General features: G+C 40.5%; 1 protein-coding gene across 3 annotated transcripts; it reads left to right on the top strand.

Moving 5' to 3' along the window:
• The first annotated feature begins 263 nt into the window (after positions 1 to 263).
• Positions 264 to 19,956, top strand: FBXO7 (F-box protein 7). Of its 3 annotated transcripts, none has more exons than XM_060166828.1 (9): positions 264 to 518; positions 4,220 to 4,310; positions 9,445 to 9,672; positions 11,013 to 11,154; positions 13,330 to 13,413; positions 15,815 to 15,910; positions 17,719 to 17,895; positions 18,231 to 18,268; positions 19,268 to 19,956. In XM_060166828.1, the coding sequence occupies exons 1-9, from the start codon at positions 397 to 399 to the stop codon at positions 19,655 to 19,657; spliced, it is 1,368 nt and encodes a 455-aa protein (XP_060022811.1). In that variant the 5' UTR covers positions 264 to 396; the 3' UTR covers positions 19,658 to 19,956. The 3 variants fall into 3 exon arrangements, with proteins under 3 accessions (XP_060022811.1, XP_060022810.1, XP_060022812.1); XM_060166827.1 differs by having other exon boundaries at positions 4,016 to 4,310; XM_060166829.1 differs by lacking the exon at positions 264 to 518 and adding an exon at positions 596 to 749 and having other exon boundaries at positions 4,168 to 4,310.
• Positions 19,957 to 24,266: the final 4,310 nt, after the last annotated feature.

Genomic DNA, 24,266 nt, shown 5'->3' with positions numbered 1-24,266 from the left:
TGGAAAGAGGTGACACAGCGACAAAGCAGAAGAGCCCCGATATCCGCGCCTTGCTGCAGTCTGGGCGCCTGCGCAGTGTGCTCCTAGGGCTCCCAGGGGGCGCTGTCGCGCGCCGAGTCATCGATCGCGAGTTCCCGAGCGGCCTGGCTCCACGCAGGCCACCAGCAGCTTGCTCGCGGGGTGGGCTCCAGGGGGCGCACTCAAGAGAGGGGGTGGGGCACTCATGTTCCAGAGACCGGCCTGGCGGGGCCTTCACGCCGTTACATCTCAGCATCCGCATAGCTCCGGCAGTCGCCGTTCCGGGGCTGCCGCCGCTTGAGGCGGGAGCTGACCGGCCGCGCCGTCGTCACCGTCGCCGCCTCGGGGTCCCGGCCCCTGGGCCCTCCTGTGGCCGCCATGAAGCTGCGGGTCCGGCTTCAGAAGCGGACCTGGCCGCTGGAGATACCCCAAGCGGAGCCCACGCTGGGGCAGCTGCGCGCGCACCTGAGGCAGGCCCTGCTGCCCACCTGGGGGTACAGGTACGCGAGAGGCGGGGGCGCGCGCGGCGGGTCGGGGAGGAGCGCCGGGTGGCGCGGGCACGCCCCGAGCTGTCACGTGAGGCCGGGCGGCGAGCTGGGCGTCGCGGGGCCAGCGGTCCTGCACTGTGACGCGCAGGCCGGGCGGCTAGCGGGCGCTGGGGCTGCAGCGTGCGGGGTCTTGGCTCCCAGAGGTCATGGCCCGGCGTCTCGGGGGCTCCGATCCCCTCCAGGGTGAGCCTTCGCTTCCGTGTTTGCAGTAAACGAACCTAGGAATAGGCTAGGATGCAAAATTCTCACGTCCTTTGAAATGTAAGGTTGGAAATTATGGGTTTGGCTTGGATTAAACCTTTCGAGGCTCTCAGGGGTTTAAGTTCACCATCTCCAGCTGTCGGAGTATTTCAGTGAAAAAGTTTGGAGAGTACTAGAAGGAGTTAGAAACCTGCCCTCCATCCGAGGCCACCTGTAACCTGGTACCGCTGCTTTCAGGCTGCAGTCACCTTAAGACTCCGTTAAGTGTTTACGTGCCAGGCGCCGCTGTGGGCACTTTGACTTCCCAGCTGCAGTTTTACAAAGTGCAGTGTGTCGGTCTGTTTCAAATAATAATATTTTCCTGGGCAAGATGTTGCTTTTTTTTTTTTTTTGGATAAAAACTATGGAAAACGTTGGCCTTATGATGACCCTGGAGAGCTTGCAGTTTGGGGGCAGTGACGTTGAGAAGTAATGGATCAAATTCTGTTATTTATGGGGCTGCAGATGAGGCTGCTTTGTTTCCAAAAGGGTATCCTGGGGACAGTAATCTGGGAGTAGAGGGACAAACGTAAAGGTGGTCCTCTTCAAATACTGAGCTACCGAATTGGAATTTGAGTGTGCTGAGAAAAAATAAAAAAGATGTTCTTTGGGGCTTTTTAGATGAATTCTTCAAAAGAAAACCTTTCTGTTAATTAAATGGTTCCTTTCATAAGACTTTTATAAACTTACATTTTATTTTTAGGGAATTCAGTAAAATGAGGCCGTATTATGAACGTCTCATCCTTTCATTTTTCAGGTTAAGACAATACTGCATTCAAAGTAAGCCTTTTTTTCTCCAAATTAAAACCATAAATACAGAAAATGAGGCATTGACATAACTCCTTTTAGGCATTATATTAATTGACATCCTGTTGTTTTTTTCTTGTTGTTAAACCTAAGTGTTTTGTATGCTGGCATCACTACCCCACCACAAATTGTCAAAATTAACTTCTCTTTTTATTTTCATATATATGTATATATATTTTATTATTTTTTAATTAGGTGGGACACTCTGGAAAGGATGTGAAACGCAATATGATGCTTGTTTACCCAAGAGCCCAAGTTAGTTTTGCTTTCAGGTTTGTTTTTACAGTCGAGGCTGGTTAACTGGAAGGAATGTTAAACTTCAGCTTGTGAAAGTAAATCCATTCTTCTGAAAGTATGTTCATTTTATAATAAATGGGCAGTTTAAAAATGTGTCCATATGATATTATTACTTTTAAAGTGTCCTTGCTGAGCAAGTGGGTCTGGGATTGTCATAAAATAATTCTCAAAGGCCTGGAGTTTCTAGGGTGGCAGTTCCTGATGAAAATATTTTTTTTTTCACAGTTTCAGAAAACAGAATCAATAACGACTCTCCTGGAAAACCATATATTACTCTAGAAATAGCTCTTCCCTTTTAATAAAGGCGAGGCCGACATTTTATTAAGCAGACAATTCTTTACCTTTTTTACAAATCGATATTTGAACAAACATTGTGCTAGATACCATTAAAAAAACAACTTTGTGCTGTGACAAATGATCCATAAAAACATAGTTCATTTGAGGTGTTTTTCCTTTTTTGTGCTAAAAATGGGATGTTGTTTTTCTGGGTAGTTGGCAGATTTTCAACATTTATCAACATATTTGAAAACAGAGTCATAGCTACTTATTTTCTAATAAGCAGGAGTAGTTCTTAAAGCTTCAGTAATTTCTCTACCAAAGACACTTTAATTGGTAAGAAAAAATGTATTTATATGTGCAAGAAAAAACATGAATTATGGGGAGCACTTTTGAAAATGTAGCATTTTAAGAACAAATAAACAGAACATGATTTTCAAAGGACTTCATCCTTGGTTAACCTCTCAAAAAGTTAATGAAGTTAACATTGCTGAGTGTAAATGTCTTATAAAATGTTCTGCAGTGGTTTGTTAATTATTCCTCACCACTATGTAATGAAATGATGATGGTTCTCTCAAGGTCAGATAATCTGCCATGCAGAAAGGATGGGAGTTCCTTGCTTCAGACTAATTTGAGCTCTTAGCTTGTTTAGCACTGGGTTTTTGGATTTGTGTTGTCTTTCACATAAAAGACATTATAACTGGTGCTCAGTAAGAAGGTTGAACTTATCAGCAGGAGGGATGAATTTATACTCAGTCATCTACATGCACTCATCTGACTTTTTGTGGTTATGAATATTTGTTTAGGACATGGGTCTAGTATTTTGGAACCATAAGCTAACTGTCCTGGAAGGATATTGTTAATTAGCCCTGATTTCAGCCTCATCTTGATCTCTCCATCTAATGTTTATTGGTTGCATCCATTCCACAAATACTTGTATTTGCCAAGTGCTGGAGATACAGTTTTGAACTAGACAGACAAGGTACCCATCTCATGAAACTTACATCCTAGTCGTAGGGGTGGGGAAGAGAGCGGATAAGCAAATAAGTATGATATTTTCAAATAGCAATGTTGTAATAAAAATAAAACAGATGAATGAAATAGAGTGATGGAGGCAGGTGGAAGGCATCTCTGAAGAGGTGACATTTGGGTTGAGACCTGGATGATGAGAAAGACTCAAGTCATTTGAAGAACTGGAAGAGCAGATGCAGAGGCCCAAAGGCTGCAGTGAGGTTGATCTGTTTTAAGGAATGAGTCGAATGGAGAACAGCTAGTGAGAGGATGGGTGAGGTAGGAGAAGTGGGTCAGATGTTGGGCTTTGGAGGGCATGTTAAGGATTCTATTCCAAGGTCAAATAGAAGCCATTGGAGAATTCTCAGCAGAGGAATGATGTAATATAATTTATATTTTAAAGAGGCTGTATTTCATTGAATCTCCGTTGCTGTCAATCCTGAGATGCACATTCTTATGTCACACTAAGTGAAAAAATGCTGTCCATTAAGCTGTGATATGTCATTGATTGTAAGAAGCATCCTGTTTCAAAGATGACAAAGTATAAAAAAGTGTGTATCTTAGAATTGATGAAAACATGGATTAATGATAGAGAATTACTGATCCTATCCCCCAGGCTAGAATCTATAACCTAAGCATTTGGTGATAAGAATAAATAATTTTGATACTTTTTCCAAGCTTTGGCTTTCCTCTTATCTTCGTTTTGTTTTCATTAGTTCTGCTGGGGTCATACCATGTACCTTATATATGTTTCAAATGTATTATTGTGGGTAATGGTAATAGGTAGCCTTACTATCCTTATCCGTCTTTCTTGGCAGTTCTGATACCCGGTTTGCAATTACATTGAACAACGAGGATGCCCTCACTGGAGATGAAGAGACCTTGGCTTCATATGGGATTGTTTCTGGGGACTTGATATGTTTGATTCTTGAAGATGCCATTGCAGCACCTAACTTACCTTCATCCACAGATTCAGAGCATTCCTCACTCCAGAATAATGACCAACCCTCTTTGGCCGCCAGCTCCAGTCAGTCCAGCATACAGGATGAACAACTGCGTGATTCATTCCAAGGACAGGCAGCCCAATCTGATGTCTGGAATGATGGAAGTATGGTGGGTATTAAAATCAAGACAAGAAATAGAGTAGTTGATAAATCATACTGAATAGCTCAATTGAATTCTGTACCAGTCAGGATAATCATCATCAGTAGACTGCAGATTATAATCTTATAGAAAATTTATTTTTATTTTAAATACTTTATTTTTATTGAAGTATAGTTGGTTTACAATATTATATTAGTTTCAGGTGTACAACGTAGTGATTCAATTTTTTAATAGATTGTACTCCATTTAAAGTTATTACAAAATAATGGCTATACTTCCCTGTGCTCTACAATATATCCTTGTTGCTTATTTATTTTATACACAGTAGTTCGTATCTCTTAACTCCGTATCCCTATCTTGCCCCTTCCCCACTGATAACCACTAGTTTGTTGCCTATATCTGTGAGTCTGTTTCTGTTTTGTTGTATGCATTCATTTGTTTTATTTTTTAGATTCTACCTATAAGTGATAACATAGAGTATTTGTGTTTCTCTCTCTGGCTTATTTCACTAAGCATCCTACCTTCTAGGTCCATCTATGTTGTTGCAAATGGCAGAATTTAATTCTTTTTTTATGGCCGAGTAATATTCCTGTGTGTGTGTATTTTAAGTTTTTAAAATTAAAAAAATTGTCACCTCAGACTCTAGATGCTGATGTAAATTTGAAAATATGTGCACTGATGTTTTCTTCCCAAACCAGCTCCTCCTGTCAGTGGCAGTACTGTTTTCCTGAGCTTAAAACTGTGGAATGATTTTTGACTCCTTATATCCAGCCCCTTAACAAGCCCTGCCTGTTTTTCCTTTCCATTCCAGGCTTCCAGTGTGTGTTCTTCAGTCTGCTTTCTGGGTTCATCTTCTTCTTCCACATTTTTTTTTAATAAATTTATTTTATTGATTTATTTTTGGCTGCATTGGGTCTCCGTTGCTGCGTGCGGGCTTTCTCTAGTTGCCGCAAGCAGGGGCTACCCTTCGTTGCGGTGCACGTGCTTCTCACTGCGGTGGCTTCTCTTGTTGTGGAGCACGGGCTCTAGGCGCGTGGGCTTCAGTAGTTGTGGCTCACGGGCTCTAGAACGCAGGCTCAGTAGTTGCGGCGCACGGGCTTAGTTGCTCCACGGCATGTGGGATCTTCCCAGACCAGGGCTCGAACGCGTGTCCCCTGCATTGGCAGGAGGTTTCTTAACTACTGCGCCACCAGGGAAGCCCCTTCCTGCACATTTTTGATTATGTTGTTCCCCTGCTCTTAGGTAACTCTGTGTCATAGGTACACCTGGGCTCATAATTTTTGAACTGAAAAAGTCCAAATGTCTAGTTCAACCCTCTCATGTCGGAGATGAGGAAAATGTTGTCTGTCCTCCTGTACCTAGTTTTTAAGGCTTTCTGAGCAGTTGCCCAACAACCTTTGGGGGCTAGTTTCTGTTCCTCCCTCCTGTCAACTGCCATCTGCAGTCAGACTGGACCCCTCCTCCTCCTCCTCATGGTCCCTCTCGCAGCAAGCACCTGCGCACATGCGCACCTGCACATGCTCACACCTGCACGCTGGTGCGCGCGCTGCGCGCGCGCGCGCACACACACACACACACACACACACGGCCTAGCGACTGCTTCGCTCTCTGCTGTTGCTGCTCACACACACACACACACACACACACACACACACACACACACACACACACACACACACACACACACACACACACACACACACACACACACACAGCCTAGCGACTGCTTCGCTCTCTGCTGTTGCTGCTCCCCCGGCGTGGAACCCCCTCCCTGTCCTCTCTCTCCTGTCCGCATCTCTACCCACCTTCCAAGGCCCTGCCAACGGCAGCCCGGTAGTTTTCTTCAGTTCCTTTGTATTGATCATCTTTATTGCCTTGTAAACACCTCATTATTTGCTATTCTGCCTTTTAATTTCTTGTATGGCACAAATGATCACTTTATTACTTAATATTTTAATACCAGTACATATGCCATATTAATTGTTTTGTGTTTGTGTACATTCATCATGTCAACTTAATTTTTTTTTGCAGTCTTTAAATATTTATAAGTATTCATTGTGCCTATATGTCATCAAGTATAGACAGATATTAAAAAATACTTTTTAGCTGATTGGTAAATTATAAAAATCATCTATGTCTAGATTTTTAGTAATAGTATCCAGAGAGATTAAGTAAGTTAAAAAAGCTTTTATAAAGCTCAAAGTATTTTTATGAATTTTCTTTTCAGAAATTATTATGTATCTCTGAGCTTCTGTCTCATAGAAGTAATCTAGAGAATGAGTAAGAATATTTAGTCAGATATTTAAATTACATTTCTGAATCTTTTTTGATGATAGACTCATTCAGAGATTCTGGTAGAAGGATCCATTCTCTTTACTTTTCATATGATGGTTACTTTACTAGTTTCCTTTTGGAAAATTTTGAGACATTAGTATTGCCTCATGTTAGTAATTTCAATTCTAAAAGCGTGCTGTTTTGTATTCTACGACTTGTATAGGGTGACTGTAAAATCTTAGTGGGGACATAGATGATTTTTATAATTTACCAATCAGCTAAAAAGTATCAGACCCTAATATTAGGGTCCTGTTCCATACTTGTTCCGCTCATTTGTGAATGACATATGACAAATGATCTGTTTAGAGAGGTGGTGCTAAACATTTTTTTCTCATCTCCACATGCATGAAGAATATGATAAGTACTTATATCATATCAGGATGGCTCAGAGAACGTCAGTGGTTCTCATGGAGTGAGAGTAGAGTTTGATAAGCTCACCAGGGGATTCTGATATCTTCCTCCCATGTCATTATCAGTCTGGGGTAACCTTTTAAAATATTTTTCCCACATATATTCTCTCCCATACGACTGTCAGTAAGTAGTAAATGGCCAAAAGTTAGGTATAAGAAGCAAAGAGCATATATACAGGCATACCTCATTTTATTGCACTTAGTTTTAATGTGCTTTGCAGATACTGTATTTTTTACAAACTGAAGCTTTGTGGCAACCCAGTGTTGAGCAAGTCTATTGGTGCCATTTTTCCAATAGCATTTGCTCACTTCTGTCTCTGTGTCACATTTTGGCAATTCTCATAATAGTTCAAAATTTTTTGTTATTATATTTGTTATGATCTGTGATCAGTGATCTTTGATGTTACTATTGCAAAAAGGTTACGACTCACTGAGGGCTCACGTGATGGTTAGCATTTTTTAGCAAAAAAGTATTTTTAAATTAAGGTATGTACATTGTTTAGACATAATGCTATTGCATACTTAATAACTATGGTATAGTGTAAACATAACTTTTATATGCATTGAGAAACCAAAAAAGTTGTGTGACCTGCTTTATTGTGATATATTCACTTTATTGCAGTGGTCTGGAACCCAACCTGCGATATTTCCAGGTATGCCTGTAATTCATAATTTAGTTAGGTGTTAAGTGGCTTTAATAAGTAGTTTCTCCTTTCTCAAAAATATGATGGAGCGTCGTTTTTAGGTAACATGGATTGTCATCAACCTCTAGGTTTTAACAAATGAATTTGGATCTTTTCCATAAGCCATCAGGGCTCAGGTCCTCAGGGATTTTGAAAGAAACAACCTCTTGTTCCCTTACATTCTTCCACCGTTTCACTCATATTATGTAATTTTAATTTCCTCTGTTCCTTTCCTAATGGAAATACGAACTTAAAAGAAACATGTGCTTTGCATTAAGAGTTGAGCACATATCTAGGAAATAGTCTTTCTGAGCAAAATTAATATAGGTAACTCAGTCTTACTGAAGCAGTGTATTGTGTCTAAAAGCCCTGAACTGTGAGTCTGGAGATCTTTGTTTATTTCAAATTTTTATTAGCTGGTAACCTTGATTATGTTATTTAATCTGAATCAAAATTACAGTACGTATAAAAAGGTGATGTCATCTGTCTTACCAATTTTACAGAATTTTTGTGTGGTGTAAATTAGAAAACAAATCAAAAACATGAAATTGTAAGAATTGTAAGATATTATCCTTCAGCATTTGTTCAACAAGCATTTACTGAGTACCTACTGTGTGCCAGGTATTGTACGGGTGTTACAAAAATGGGTGACATGTAGTCTTTTCCTTTCTAAGCTTGTGGTCATGGTAGGATATAGACATGTAATCAGAAGGTTGCAGTACAGTGTGATAAAGTGCAATAATCAAGGCCTTTGCAAGGCAGAGAGGTAGTCTATAACCTGAAGAGGTGGGGAGTACCAGAATGGGGAGGAAGGGACTGTGGGATGTGAACTTGATACAGAGTCGGGGATCAGGTGATGAAGGGCCCTGAATGCTAAGGAGTTTAGGAGTTTGGACTTTATTTTGTAAGCCTGTATTTCTCAGCATGGCCTCTATGAAAAACCTGTGAGACTATAAGTAAGTGTTATGGGGATACTGAGTGTTAAGGAAGGAGGATAGTGTTTCTTGGTTAAATGTTACGTACACTTTCTGTTATTATTGGACTTCTCAGAGCTTTATAATGCCAAAGTGTATTTTGTGAATATGGAGGGTGAGGTTAGGTGGCTATGTCATGTAGCATTTCCATACTTATTTGATTGTGGACCTCTTTTTTCCTAAGAACACTTAGGGTCACATTCCAAGGCACAATTTAGGGCAGTGCTGCTGTCTGCATAGGGGAAGTAGTGGCAAGTTTAAGCTGGGACATGGGACATGATTGGATTCTCAATTGTCAAAGAACTCTGGCAGCAGTGGGTGGAATGTATTGGAAGACAAGAAAGAGGAGTGAAGGCATACTTGGGGAGGCTGTTGCTGGAGGTTAGGAGATAAATGAGTCTGAAGTACCACTGGAGTAGGAAGGGGCAGATTTTGGAGATATTTAGGAGATAGAGTCAGTGGACCTTTGACAGCTAATCATATTGGGGGTGGCGCTTAATAAGGTCGAGGGGGAAGTCTAGGATGATTTCCAGGTGTTTGGCATATCAGCCAGAATTAATGGAGATAAGGAATTCAGGATGGAGGAGCAGATTGCAGGGTCATTTGTTGAGGAGGGCTTGCTGAAAATGTGTACCATTTCTGAACCTCTGAGTGCTAATCTCAGTTCACTTTGAATACAAAATTTACTGTGAAAAGATGAAAGTCTATTTAAAGAATTCGTTGTTTTTGTTATCCTTTTCAGTCAGGGCCTAGTCACAGTTTTGAAGCTGAGTCAATTCCAGATGTCGTGGATGCGGAAGAGGGCACAGGTTTCTTTCCCTCAGAACCAATGCTCTGCAGCGAATCGGTGGAAGGGCAAGTGCCACATTCATTAGAGACCCTGTATCAGTCAGCTGACTGTTCTAACCCCAGCGACGCCCTGATAGTATCCATACATCTTCTCATGTTGGAGTCGGGTTACATACCTCAGGTAAGACTACAGAGAGCAAAAGTTTCCCATTAGAAAAGGGGTGGTGTTCTAGATTTCTTTATTAAGTGTGTTTGGGTATTAATGTAAAGTGTCGAACACAGCGATGAGCATACAGTAGGCAGTCAGTAAATGTTCCCTTCCCTCTTTTCCTTCTTTTTTTCTCCTTTATTTCCTTGTCAGCTTTTAGTTAGTATTATAGAATTGATGGCAGCTTTGGTTTAAAAAAACCCCAAAGTTTATATGTGATCATATGTAGGTAAAATGTTGTCAGTGTGTGTGGATTGGGCATGACTAGATAGATGGCTCACCAGGTTATTTTTTATGTTAGTGGTTCTGTGAATTGCCACTAACTTAGTAAGATTCAGTTAGGAAGAGGGATGTTGTTCTTATGCTGTAGTTGCTTACCTTCATCCATTCATTCCTTATCCATTTGATAAATGTCTGCCAGTGTCAGGTGCAGTGCCTTGTCTCTGCTTTCAGCTTGCTTACAGTCCAAGAGGAGGAGAGAGAGACAAGTATACAGACCGTTATACTGTATTGGCTAAATTGTAGGAGAAACACATACATATATAGGATGCCAGAGATTCACAGAGGAGAACGTTTAGAAGTTTTTCAAATTTTAATGTGCTTAAGAATACCTGGGGATCTTATTAAATGCAGATTCTGATTTAATAAATCTAGGGTGGAGCCTGAGATATTATGTGAGCATACTCTACACGATAGCAATGCTGCTGGTCTGTGGGCCATGTTATGAGTAACAAGTATATAGACTAATTCAGTGATCATTGAACACGTGCACCATGTCATGCCAGGAATTAGAATATAAAGATACTGGGACAGTCCTTATCCTCAAGGAGTCTGTAAGTGGGGGAGAGAAACAAAAAGGAAATTATGACATATTATAATACAATTAATAACATAATAGAAGTATATAACAATAGAAATAGGAACAGAATGTTAGAGGGTGAGAGAGTGGGAATGACAAAAAGGATTTGTTTTGAAAAAGGCTTCACAAAGGAAGTGGTATTTGAACTGGGATCTTGCATAATGATACGGCTTTGCTAGGCAGAGAAGCGAGACTTTGAAGTGAGAAATCAGTCTCTCTCTCTGATGTTATTTTATCTATTTGAATAGAAGTTTTGATGGCAGATAATATATTGTAACTTTTTTCCTATCAAAGTTTTAAATATTAATAGAAATATTAATGATTTGATCAATTTTATTAAAGGGACTGTATGGAATGCTTATTTGTAGACAAGTTAGGGGCCTCTTGGGTTTTTAATCTTTTTGAGAGTAATACGGTTCTTCATTATTTGTTTCCCTTTCATTTCATTCCCCAGGGGACTGAAGCCAAAGCTGTGTCCATGCCGGAGAACTGGAGGTCGGGGGGCGTGTATAAGCTGCAGTACACGCATCCTCTCTGCGAGGGTGGCTCTGCTGCTCTCACCTGTGTGCCTTTGGGAAACCTCATCGTCATAAATGGTAATTGGATGGCATGGTCATGCTTGTTAGTTTGTGAATCTTTACATGTTTCTCTCCAGAAATTTCATAGCCACTTCGGTGATGGGCTATCATGATGCAGTTAGGAGTCTTTCTCAACTTTGTTTAATCCCGAGCCCACTGATAACATGGGTCTGAAAGGTTACAGAATACAGGGCTGATGTTTATGCTAGCAGCCTTCACTCTAGAGGCAGCTATACTCTTTGCTGTCTTAACTGTGTAATTTTTTTGCTCCAGGGGGAGTTGTGATACTAGGAGTAAAATGAGTCTATTACATATGAACTCTTTAAAGAATACTTTTTCTTTATGCCTGTGGATGGCTTTTTAATTTTTGTTTTACTAACCAAGGTCTTGAACTGAGAGATGGTGAAAGGTGAGGTTGAGCTGGGATCATTTTTTATCTAGTTTGGCATCTCTGAATGCACAGAAGTACCGCCAAGGGTTCTGAGGCTTCAGTATGTGTGTTTTATCCCCCTACTACCCACCCTCAAGTAAGTCACTCTGAATAGAGTTTCTTTTTCTAGTTCTCCTCTTTCATACTAAGAAATTTCACTGGCGAGCAATACATTCTATTTTCGTATTTCATTTTAGCTCAGATGCCATCCAGAGATCTATACCAGCTACCAGGGGTCTATGGAGTAGTCTCGTAATCACACATCCTGGAGACCCATTTGAGTGACTAGACTCTTTTGTTTTTGCTCTGGTTTGATTTTTGAGCTTCACCCTTTTAGCTTAGTAAGAGAGAATGATAAGATTGGAATGCCTGCATTTTTTATTTTTCATTACGGCTCATCTTTTATACAGCAGAGACAGTTGCCTTGACATGTCTTAGCTCTGGTTTGCAACATGTTCTGCAGCTGCTAGTTTCTGCTGAGATGGGAGCAGGGAGGTGGCTTGGTAGAGCCAGTGTCGCTACTTGAACCTTGAGCAGCAGCACGTGTGCCTGTTTCATTTAGTGAGGTCCCTTGTAAGGTTTTGTTGGGAAAAGCTTTTTCTGCTAAAGTCTATTTGAAAGCCACTAACCTACACTGTGATCTTTGAACTAAAAGATGGTTTTAGGTCCCCTTTATGTAATTTCTTCTATTTCTTTTTAATCACTGGATTCTTTGAAGTGTTATTTAAAAGTCTCACGTTTTCAGCTTTAGTGGTGTTTCACGTTTGTAGGACGTGACTGATGGCACTAGGACCTAGCAGTGTCTCTTCAACAGTTCATCACAGTTAGCAAATGTAACTTCTGGCTGGGCATTCTTATACAAAGAGGGCCAACAGTATCTAATCATACTGCTACATCACATCATCACTTGCAAGGTTGCAGCTATCAAATAGTAAATGTGAGGTTGTAATTTTTGCCTCAATTTTTGCCTTTAACGACACGTGTATATTAACCTTTATTTACTAGTCTTAAGATACTTAACATAGAGAATAGCTACTAAATGTCTTAGTTTCTGATGCTTTGTTCCTTTAATAATTCTTGGCAAATCATCTACTTGTGGATGTAAGTGGCAGACAGTCATTCCAGAACCATTCCAGGCCTGGTTCTTTGAAAAGGAGCAGTATGTCCTTAAATCTTTGCTTCACCCGAGACATCCTGCTCAGTGCACATGTGCACGAGCACATCACTGGCCCTTTCGTGGAACGAGATGAAGTGCGCCTTTGCATGTAGGATTAAAGATGAACCCTCTGGTGATGTCGAGAATATTGATCCTCTGAGTTTAGAGAGAGATGATACTGTGAAAACTAGCAGGATTCTTTTAATAAATAAGAGAAGACTCACTGTCAAGGGTTAAATAAAAAATAAATGGAGTTTTTAGTGACCTCATTAGAAATAATGATTGTATTGTGTTTAACGGTCTCCTATTAACCTTGTTGCATATCTTTCAATTATTAATAAGCTGCTGTTGGTAAGACTTAGTGGGTTTCATATAAAGGTGCTTATTGTAGTTTTTAAAAGTGTTTTAGAGTGATTTTACTTAATGTGATGCAGGTTTGCACTTTGGACTTTGCTGTGAGGGAAGGAAATAAGCGTAGGGCAGTTTGTCTGTATAACGTGTGTTTCCTATATATGGGGGCAAAGGGAACGCAAGTCCACACTAAAAAGTGGAGGCAGTTGATGAAATGGCAGAACTTTTTCATCATCTTTCTTTGGCTTATTTACAGCTACACTAAAAATCAACAGTGAGATTAGAAGTGTGAAAAGACTGCAGCTGCTGCCAGAATCTTTTATTTGCAAAGAGGAATCAGGTAATATAACCATGATTGAACTTCTGGGGTGAAGCTTTGAGAGGTTCACTTTAAAAAAACAGAAAGGTAATGTTCAAAAGACTTAACAGTTTCTGGATGAGATTAAAGCAAATTTAAGACAATGTTGCAGAGTTTTGGTTTCTTTCCTGTTTCTCTTAGGGTCTTGGATACTGAATTATATTTATACATCACACACCATTGATGCTTCATAATTTCTTTCCTTTTTTTTTAAAAAATAAATTTATTTATTTTATTTTTGGCTGCATTGGGTCTTTGTTGCTGCACAGGGGCTTCCTCTAGTTGTGGTGAGCAGGGGCTACTCTTCATTGTGGTGCACAGGCTTCTCATTGCGGTGGCTTCTCTTGTTGCAGAGCACAGGCCTAGGCACGCAGGCTTCAGTAGTTGTGGTACGCAGGCTCAGTAGTAGTGGCACATGGGCTTAGTTGCTCTGTGACATGTAGGATCTTCCCAGACCAGGGCTCAAACCCGGGTCCCCTGCATTGGCAGGCAGATTCTTAACCATTGCACCACCAGGGAAGTCCTGATGCTTCATAATTTCTAAATTACTCTTTGTGGATTTTTCTAGCATTGTATTTAACCAGTATGGAGAGGATCTGTGTTTTGTGGAAACCATACAATGCAACTTCATTATCGAAGATTATGGAAGGAAAAACTGCACTCAAAATGTTTGCTTAGGGGCTTCCCTGGTGGTGCAGTGGTTGAGAGTCTGCCTGCTGATGCAGGAGACACAGGTTCACGCCCCGGTCTGGGAGGATCCCACATGCCGCGGAGCGGCTGGGCCCGTGAGCCATGGCTGCTGAGCCTGCGTGTCCGGAGCCTGTGCTCCACAACAGGAGAGGCCACAGCAGTGAGAGGCCCATGTACCGCAAAAAAAAAAAAAAAAAAAGTTTGCTTAAACTTATATAAATTTGGTTGCTATTTGATACAGATTGGAACTTTACCAAAAGTTTGCATTCTAGGCATGGTTTTGCTTATGTTCTATAAAAATTAATAGATGCAAAGAAGACGAGTTTTCTTTTTTCTTTCAGTTAAACCCAAAGTGTGAGAGGCAGGTAAGTAGTTGAAGGAGAAGAGATGAGGTGGAAGGGGAATTAACATCTTTTAGTACTTGTCTTTTGCTGGACATGGGCCTTTACAGATGTATTTTTCATTTTATCCTCATAGTAAATTTAGGCGGGTTTTAAAATCCACATGGGGAATGGTGTGGTATAGCAGGGAGATGGGACTTACAGCAGTGTCTTTTAAGGGAAGCTACCTAGATCTAGATCTTTGCTTTGAAGGTCTTGAGACTTACTCTTGTTAGTTCCCAGGGGAGATCAGGCCCTGAGAGACTAACGTATGTAAACTAAAGCTGATAAGAAAAGGAGACATCAAATACGTATTTATAATGGTCTCTGAACATTTAATGTCATACTAGGCCAGTGTTTCTCAACCATTTTTTCATTATCAATCCCCTAAGGAGAGTTTGTACACATTTTTCCCCCCAAATCATTCTCCCTCATGAAATTTTAATTTCATAGATATACTGTACACTTATTTGTATACTGTGGCCCTTTGGAGGGTCACAGACCAATGTAATAGCTGGGATTTTTGCCTGGTTGGGGGCACTACTGTTTTTGTTGAGAACGCATGAACTAGACTGATAAATCTGTAAAGATGGTCTTACCGTTAAGACCAGAAAAACTTGAAATTCCTTGGCAATAACACTTTATATTCCTCTCTATACTATGGAGGACCTTGCTGTGGGGAGTAGAAATACTCTACATTCTACAGCAGTAGAGGTTGTTATGCCCATTTTCTAGATCAGGAAACAGGTCTAGAGGAGGTTAAATTACTTCAAGGTCACAGAGCTAATAAATGGTAGAATTTAGGATTGGAATAGATTTGACTCCTGAGACCTGTTTTTTAAGAACAATTTTTACAGGAATACAGCTCAGATGATCTGATTTCTGTTAAATAAGGAAAAAGGAAATGAAAAAGGAGGAGGAAAGTTAATACTGTTAGATTACAAGTTTTCAGAGTATATTGAATATTTTCAATATGTAATTTTTATGTTGGGTAGGAATATGCTGCTCCGTTTGACAAGTCATTTTAATCAATTTTTACTATGGCTTATAGTACCTAGGTACTGTTATTCTTTCATTTGTAAGTTCCTAATTACTTTTATAGTAAGGAAAAATGTGTTTAAAGATGATTCAGCTTTCAGAGTTACACATTGTATTACTTCCTCTTCGACCAGAGACTTTGGTTCATTTCTGTTTATGTAGGAATTGTGAAAACTAACTTACCACTTTGATTGGTTTGGCGGAAGTAGAGAACACCATTTCAAGTTTTTCCATTTGATTGTGTGTTTTGATCTTTCATTTAAAAAATATTCTAGGGGAAAATGTAGCCAAGATATACAAAGATCTTCAGAAGCTCTCTCGCCTCTTCAAGGACCAGCTGGTGTATCCTCTTCTGGCTTTTACCCGACAAGGTGAGAAATGATAAATCATCACAGGTTGAATGGCTGGAAAGAATAGTAAGTTCACATATGTTTAAGGGTGACATAAACCTTCCCTCTTTTCTTCCCTCTTTTCTCATCCTAGTGGAAATTCTCCTCTTTTAAGACTAAGCTTAAATGTTAATTCCTTAATTGCTCTTCACATCCTCTTTGTATCTCCACTGCATTTTATATGTATCTTTATTATAGCCCTTTATCCAGTGTATCGTAATAATTTTTGACATGATTTCTCTCCACCTAAGGTTATGAATACCTTGAAATCAGGGAATATGTCTTTTTCACTTTTGTATTCTCATGGCCTAGCACACGGTCAGGCCTATAGTAAGTGTTCAATAAATACATATATAAATAACGTATAGCCTGTAAATTTGGTCTACTTTTTTTTTAAACTATTTATTGGGACTCTGTGCTAGGTACTTTGGATATTTCACATGCATTCTTATTTAATGCTAACAACTTTGAAGTAGATTTTACTCTCATTTTATAGATGGTGAAGCTAATTCAGTGAGGTTTATAATTGACTCAAAATCCTTGTGTTAATCAGCTTTCTCTTTGTGTTGTAGTAAAAAGTATTTTAAAATCTTAAGTGAACATTTTTGTCTCACTTGCATATGTGCTCTGTGGGGCTTGGCTTTGGCCGAGGAGTGGTGAGTAGTCCTCATCCAGGGCTTGCTCTTCTTGTGGCACAGGGAAGAGAGGACCAGTGGCCTAACCATGTGTTGGTTTTTAAAGCTTTTGTTCACAAATGATATGCCACTTGCACTCACATTTCACTGGACAAAACAGGTGAAAATGGCCAAACCTGGACTGTGGGACGGGGAAGTATAACTATAGGGTAGAAAATGATAGGGTAGAATCATAATCTACCACGTTCTTTTGGCTGGTAAATAATTTCAGGTTTATACAGATAGTTATGTGGCTTTTATCTGCTATTTGTATGTAGGAAAATGATATTTTAGGTCTCAAGTTGCATGGTGCCAAGGCTATTATAATCATAGTTTTCTTCTTTGGCTGGTGGTGAGGGAAAAGAATAATGTGAATTTTAAAACCCCTTACTGGACTTTGATTATCTTTGCTAGTTGAGAATGGTATCCCATATATTCAAAGGAGCTAATAATGAAAAAATAATTTTCATTTGACTTTGGAATATATTATTCTTTTCCTTTTGGTTTTGCTTTTGAATTTGTCTACCTCCCTTCTTTTTCAGCTAGATATCGAATAATAGTAATCTAACACTCGAGTGCTAATTACGTGCCAAACATTGTTGTGAGCACTCTGTATGTATTTACACATTTAATTCTCAACTCAGTGAGGTAGGTAGTATTACTAACCCATTTTACAGATGAGAAAATTGAGTTAGAGTTTAAATAACTTGTCCAAAGGCACACAGCTAATAAGTAGCAGCATTGGAAACCAATTGCACAAGCCAATTAATTATCCATTTTCTATAGTTGAATAGAGAATTTTTTGTTGTACTGAATATCACTTGAAACAAAGGAGGCCATTGGCTAGTATTTAGAAATTGTCATAGTTATTTATTTGATCTGTATTAAAAAGTAATGTGTTTCTCTACTAAAACATAAAGAGAATAAGGGGCTTGGATTTAGTAGTAGTTATAGAGTTAACCTGGGGACAAAAGTTTGTTACAGATAACTTAAGCTTGGATAATTGAGGATACCATCTAATTTATCATCTCTTTAGAAAGTTGGCAACTTCGGTTGAATATATGGGGAAACCGGATGTTCTTTACTCAGTGATACCTATCCTCTTTTTCCTTTTAGCACTGAACCTACCAGATGTGTTTGGGTTGGTAGTCCTCCCATTGGAGCTGAAACTGCGGATCTTCCGACTTTTGGATGTTCGTTCTGTCCTGTCTTTGTCTGCAGTTTGTCGTGACCTCTGTATTGCTTCGAATGACCAACTTCTGTGGAGGTGTTTATATCTGCGGGATTTTCGAGGTGATTTCCATGATAACATGTTAACAAGAAAAGGGTTCTTTGTTACTGAGGTCTTAATTACTCAGCTTGCCAGAAGTTTTAAGTTGTGGGCTTTTTTTTTTTTTTTTAAGAGTAAGAAATAATCATAACATAGCCTTATTGTAAAGAGATTCTAAGCTTCATATACCTTTGCCTATGTCCTGAAAACTCTCCCCATTCATTTCTGTGTTCTCTGCAATACAAACAGTCCATTAGATCAAGTAGACTATTTCAGGATAGAAAATTGAAGTAAGACACGTTTAATGTTGGATGAATGAAACGTTTTTAAATCTCTGTTTTTTGTTTTTTCTTTGTAGATGGTACTGTCAGAGGTCGAGACACAGATTGGAAAGAAGTAGGTATTTTTAAATACCAAGGCTAATGTTCATAGCACAAAAATAACTCGTGAATTAATACATTAAGGGCATATTTTCCACTTTTTTATGATATAATGCAATGTTTAAATTAAATTTATTGCTAATTTTTAGTAAATGAAAATGTTTTCAACTTCTACCTTAGACTCAGTCCTTAGTGTCTTGTAATTACACAGGAAAAAGAATCTTTAACACAATGACTGTTTTCACCTTAATATATTCTTCCTTCTTCTGTTGTTAAAAAAATTGAGTTGTTTTTGTGCTGGAGTAATCTTGAGCTGTTCAGCTAGCTAGAACAGTAAATTATGAAGAGAATAAGTTATATTGTTTTATTTGCAGATACCACTGTAAAAAGACATTGATAGGACACAGAAACTTGGGATGAAGGACTAGAGAATAAAATTCAATGAAAGTCCTCAAATATGTACAAAATACATAGTACTGTTCTTTAGGAATATGTTCCATCCTCTAAAATAGCATCTTTTTTGTTATTTAAATTGAGGTCCATTAGGGACGTAAGTTAGGTGAGAAATTGAACATAAGTGCTGGCCCCCCACCCCCTTCCCTGCCCAGTACCTTAACTTTTTATATTGTGTGGCATGACATTTTCAACAAATATTTAAATTTTCCACTTTCAAAAAAGGCTGACTTAAAATTGCATATCAGCTTGAGAGCTCTAGATTGCAGTCTTGAGAATACATGTCACTCAGTTATCCCTCCTTTGGATGTATTGTTACTCTAAATTGGCACAATTGCTCAGTTGCAGTGTGGTTAAAGAATAGAGTTCATTTGGCATTGTGTTCATATCTACTACCTTATTCATGCAGATAGAAACTGGTAAAAGTTCTCTTCTGTGCACTTTTTTTTTTTGCCTGCCTTGATAGTATGGGAAAAGAAAAGGTATATAGTACAATGAAAGCAAATGAACTTTGGGGAAATATCCAACTCACTTACCATATCTTGTCCTTGTTTTTCTATAGCTGTACAAGAAGAGGCACAAACAAAGAAAAGAAGCTCAGAGAGGGCGGCATGTGATGTTCCTGCCGTCGTCACCCCACCCCATTCCATTCTACCCCAACCCCTTGCACCCCAGGCCTTTTCCTCCCAGTTCTCTCCTTCCTCCAGGAATTATTGGTGGTGAATATGATGAAAGACTAACCCTTCCTTATGTTGGGGATCCAATCAATTCACTCATCCCTGGGCCTGGGGAGACACCCGGACAGTTCCCTCCACTCAGACCACGTTTTGACCCAATCGGCCCTCTTCCAGGACCTAACCCCATCTTGCCAGGGCGAGGTGGCCCCAATGACAGATTTCCCTTAAGACCTAGCAGGGGTTGGCCAACTGACAGCCGGCTACCATTCATGTGACTGATTTATAATCTCATGCTGGAGCTTGTTTTGTGTTTTTAAACTACAGACATCATCTTGTTGGGGTGCTATCTCTAGTGTTTTCTGATTGTGGTGGTGAGAAATGCACTCACAGAAGCCTTTTGGTAGATATATTTAAAGCTCCAGGGGTGGTATAGCCCAAAGGTTACTGCATGACAGGGTTGGCCTTGGGAATAGTTGGTTCCTGACATCCCCTCTCTGAATTACCCTCTAGAATGAAGGTTAGACATTGATAATGTTCTACACCAGAATAATAATAATAAAAAAAGTGTGAATCACACGGCAGTCTTGACTTTTATTAACGAAAGATATGTAATAAATATTCAGAACAGCTTTACAGCATGACTTGGGACATTTCAGAATAATCAGAGGACTTATTCGGTGTCATCAGATTGTTGCAGGAGATTATTATTATTTTTGTAGTGGCACTCTTTTCTTCACCTGAAATCGTTCACAGAAGCCTGGTTTGTGGAATGAATACAAGCAGAGCTAGTTTGGTTGAACTGGACATGGAGTGAGTGCTTTGGACACCTAGCTCAGTCCACCTCCTCCCTCTCTCAGCAGCTGCTCCTCAGGCTCTGTGCTGAAACAATCTGGGCTCTGAAGCAGCACTGTTTGGCCACCATTGGGTTGTTAGGGACTCGTTTCTGGCTTCTTCTGGAGTGGAGTTATAGCTTCTTTTTCCTTGTGTTTTGAGTGCTTGGAGCCTAATTTGTAATCTAAGTAGATGACATATTTTAACAACAAAGTTACACTGCTTTGAGTGCTGCTCAGGTACTTGTTCTGCAAAGAAATCCTCGTTATTTGAAGAACATTTTGCTTTTAAGACTTAAAATACACAGATTTCAAGTTTTATTTTTCCTACAACAAGAAAAAGGCCAAACACAAATGTCTTAGCACATAAACAACTACTGGAAACATGCTATAGTGACAGATTAAAATCTGAATCACAACACAGGAATAAAACACTGTTAGTATCTGCAGAAAATAGGAATATTGCCAATGTCTTCCTGCTTTTTAAAAAATCTGTTTTGCATATAAGGAAATGGCTTGGAATGCTATGTGCTACAAGAATGTTTAGAGTTCTACACATGAATTCGTACACATGAATTTTTTTTCTTTGCTATACATATGTATTGTCTTTTTTCCTTCACAGTGTAGAAAATTCAGTCAATTAATACGATTTTCCAGAGGCCATGTCACCTTTAGTAGCTTAATGTATAGGTAAAGGATTAGGGCTGTTGACATTCTTTTTTCCTGTGGTATTTTGTAATATCTGAGCTATAGGACAGCCTTTAAAAAAGTGTCCACCAGAGGCCATATGGCTTTAATTGGGTCTGGGTTGAAAGAGTCACCCTGAAACTTCGATGGGTAAAAACATCCTGGTTCTCTAGTACACCTTTCTGTGGCCTTATAATGTTAGGTTGCACTGTACGTGGGGTGTGTGTGTGTAGTGGAGATGGAAGGACATAGTGATGACCAGAAGCACCATATACTATAAAACAGTTTTCAAAATGCATTCATTTTCGAGTGGTCCTTGAGAGGTTCGTGAATGGTGTTGGTGTCCTGCAGATACAGGTGCTACTTTCCGACCTCACCTCGGACTTACTATCCTACGTGACAGATCTCTCAGTTTAGGATACCAGTGGTGTGTCACACACCTAAATTTGTGGTCCTCCCAATAGTTTATTCTGAATTCTTTAAACCACCATCGAAGCTTTTCTTCTTGACTAGCTTTATAGTCAGAAGCTTGTAAAATCTACATTCTTTTCATTAGACTGAGACTTGAGTTTTATGTGTTGCTGGTGTATGATGAGAATGAAGTCATTGTTTGGTCATAGCCTGTTCACTGCGTGACTTTCTGACACCACTTTGATGTATTGTGATAGAAGATAGTGTGGAGCAGGGGTCCCCAACCCCTGGGCCATGGACCGGTACCAGTCTGTGGCCTGTTAGGAACCGGGCTGCACAGCAGGAGGTGAGCGAGCGAAGCTTCATCTATTTACAGCCGCTCCCCGTCGCTCACATTACCGCCTGAGCTCCACCTTGTCAGGCCAGCGGCGGCATTCGATTTTCATAGGAGCATGGACCCTACCGTGAACAGCGCATGTGAGGGACCTAGGTTGCCCACTCCTTATGAGAATCTAATGCCTGATGATCTGAGGTGGAGCTGAGGTGGAGATGCTAGCGCTGGGGAGTGGCTACAAGTACAGATTATCATTAGCAGAGAGGTTTGACTGCACAGAGACCATAATAAATCAATTGCTTACAGCTCACATCAAAACCCTATCAGTGAGTGGCAAGTGAAAACAAGCTCAGGGCTCCCACTGATTCTGCATTATGGTGAGCTGTGTAACTATTTCATTATACATTACAATGTAATAATAATAAAGTGCACAATAAATGTAATGGCTTGAATCATCCTGAAACCATCCCCCCTCTCCCCTGGTCCGTGGAAAAATTGTCTTCCATGAAACCGGTCCCTGGCACTAAAATGGTTGGGGACTGCTGGTGTAGAACGCTGTGTAAGATGCACTCCACATCACTGGCTTGTAGCCTTAGTGATTTTCTCCCCCCCACCCCCAACCCCGGCCATTTATAAATGAGAGCTCTGGTTTGGCATAGCTGGAAATCAAATCATGGGAGGTATCCTCTCTTAACAATGTAAGATTTTGTGATTCCCTATGTACAAACAGTTGAAGTCTGTCCTCTCTCACTCTTGCTTGCCTCTCTCCAATTCCTGAGATCACTGTTTAGCTTAATATCTCTGTAATTCCTCCACTCTCCCTCTGCTCCCTATACCTGGGGCCCTGAGCCAAGGCTTGTCTTGCTCCTACCCTGGGCAGTAGCTGAGCCTCAGGGAGGGGCCAGGCAGGTCCCAGCTCTCCACTGTGCTGTGAGTGTGGTTAATCCCCCTTCGGATAGCCTCCAGTTGACTGTAGGAGATCAGATACGGGAAGTACTAGTTAGGTCATGTGACATAAGGGTTCATCTTAACTAACTTAATGGCTCTCTTGGGATTCCCCAATAGGTTATAGCACTTAAGTTTCTGCTATCCCATAGCAAAACAGGTAAAATGCTAATTGAGAGGCAAGGAGATGTTAACTTGCTTCTGCTCTAAACTCAACAAAAGACCACAGAGCAGATACTTAAAATATGGAGTTTGGAAATTGGAATTAAAGCAGGAGGACCAAGCAGAATAGAAATAATGAAACGTATTTAGGATTTTAAAGAATTCTCTCTCTCTCTCTCTCTCTCTCTCTCTCTCACACACACACACACACACACACACACACACAATTGTAAGAAGAATGTTTAGTTTTACATTGGTTTTACCTTAAAGAAATAATACACTGAAATTTCAAAAAACTTTTCATCTTTCCCTCTTGGCCTGCCAGTTGAGGGTCATGAACACAGTCTAGAAGTCTCACCTCTTGGGGCTGCATATTTTGTCTGTGGAAACACAAGGGAGCCTCTGTGCCCTTTATGCATTGTGTTTGGTTAATGGACTGGTTTGACTTGTTTGTCACCCAACCTTGCAATTTGTCTCCAACCAAACCCAAAGTGCCCCCTTCTATTAGAGTGTAAATATTAGACTGAAATGGAATTTAATCCACGGCTGCTCTGGAGTCGAGGACAGCTTTTGACACTCAGGGGGGATAGTCAGCAACCAGCCTGCTTGTTCTCTTGGGTAAAGAAAACCATGCGATGCATGTGCAAGTGCTCTTAGGCTCTGAGCTATTCCTCCAGCATAATTAAGTTACTGCTTGTATCTGCGAGGCTGACTTAACTTGCTTACACTGGGACTCTAACTTGCATCCTTTCACAGATTCTAAACACACACAACCAAATGAGCCACCAACTTGTTCTATGAAGTTGAAAGAGGCACTGGGAGGGGCAGGGCTCTGAAAGAACACTGCGTGCCTACAGGGTGGCTCGAGCTGGGCTCTGCTGTGGCCTGCTGTGTGGTCTGGATGGGACCCCCGGGTCTTTGCTGGACAAGCCTTCGTATTGTCCTGGTCTGCTCGCTGCACCTCCTGACTGATGCTGACAGTGGCACCTGGTCCCTTCAGCTCCCAGCCTCAGTGGCCCCGCAGCCAACTCACCTGTGTGGGCCACGCTCACCACGGGGGAGGTCTCAGCCTTCTGCTCTGCTTTCTCCCGTAGGTTAAAAAGCGGCCACAGATTCTCTTCAGCTTCTTACCAATCTCTCTGTTGGTTTGATTCTCTTCCTGGGCAAGTGATTTCCTCACATTGATACTCGTAGAAAAACAGCCTTTTTCTTCTCTCTGAACACTTTGTTTACGTTTTGTTAATTTCATAGTTTTCTAGGAGGGCCAACCTAACACACATCCTGCACACCGTGTGCCGAACAAGGCGTGCGCTGTGCTGTGCCCACGTAGCTCGTTCACGAGATGCTGGCGCCGGCTTGCCTTCCCCTCGAGCTCCTTCCACTGCAAATTCAGATGAGAACTTCCAGAAGGTAGCTGAAGTTCAGGCTCATGGGATTTGCTACTGTATTTGTTACCATGGGAATGAAGGCCTATAACCCCTGAAATTCTGGAATGGTAGAACTAACTGCTCCATC

This window comes from Lagenorhynchus albirostris, chromosome 11 (assembly GCF_949774975.1).
Source record: "Lagenorhynchus albirostris chromosome 11, mLagAlb1.1, whole genome shotgun sequence".
Lineage (NCBI taxonomy): Eukaryota > Metazoa > Chordata > Mammalia > Artiodactyla > Delphinidae > Lagenorhynchus > Lagenorhynchus albirostris.
Note: the sequence above shows the minus strand (reverse complement) of the source record. Positions and strands in the feature narration are given on the sequence as shown.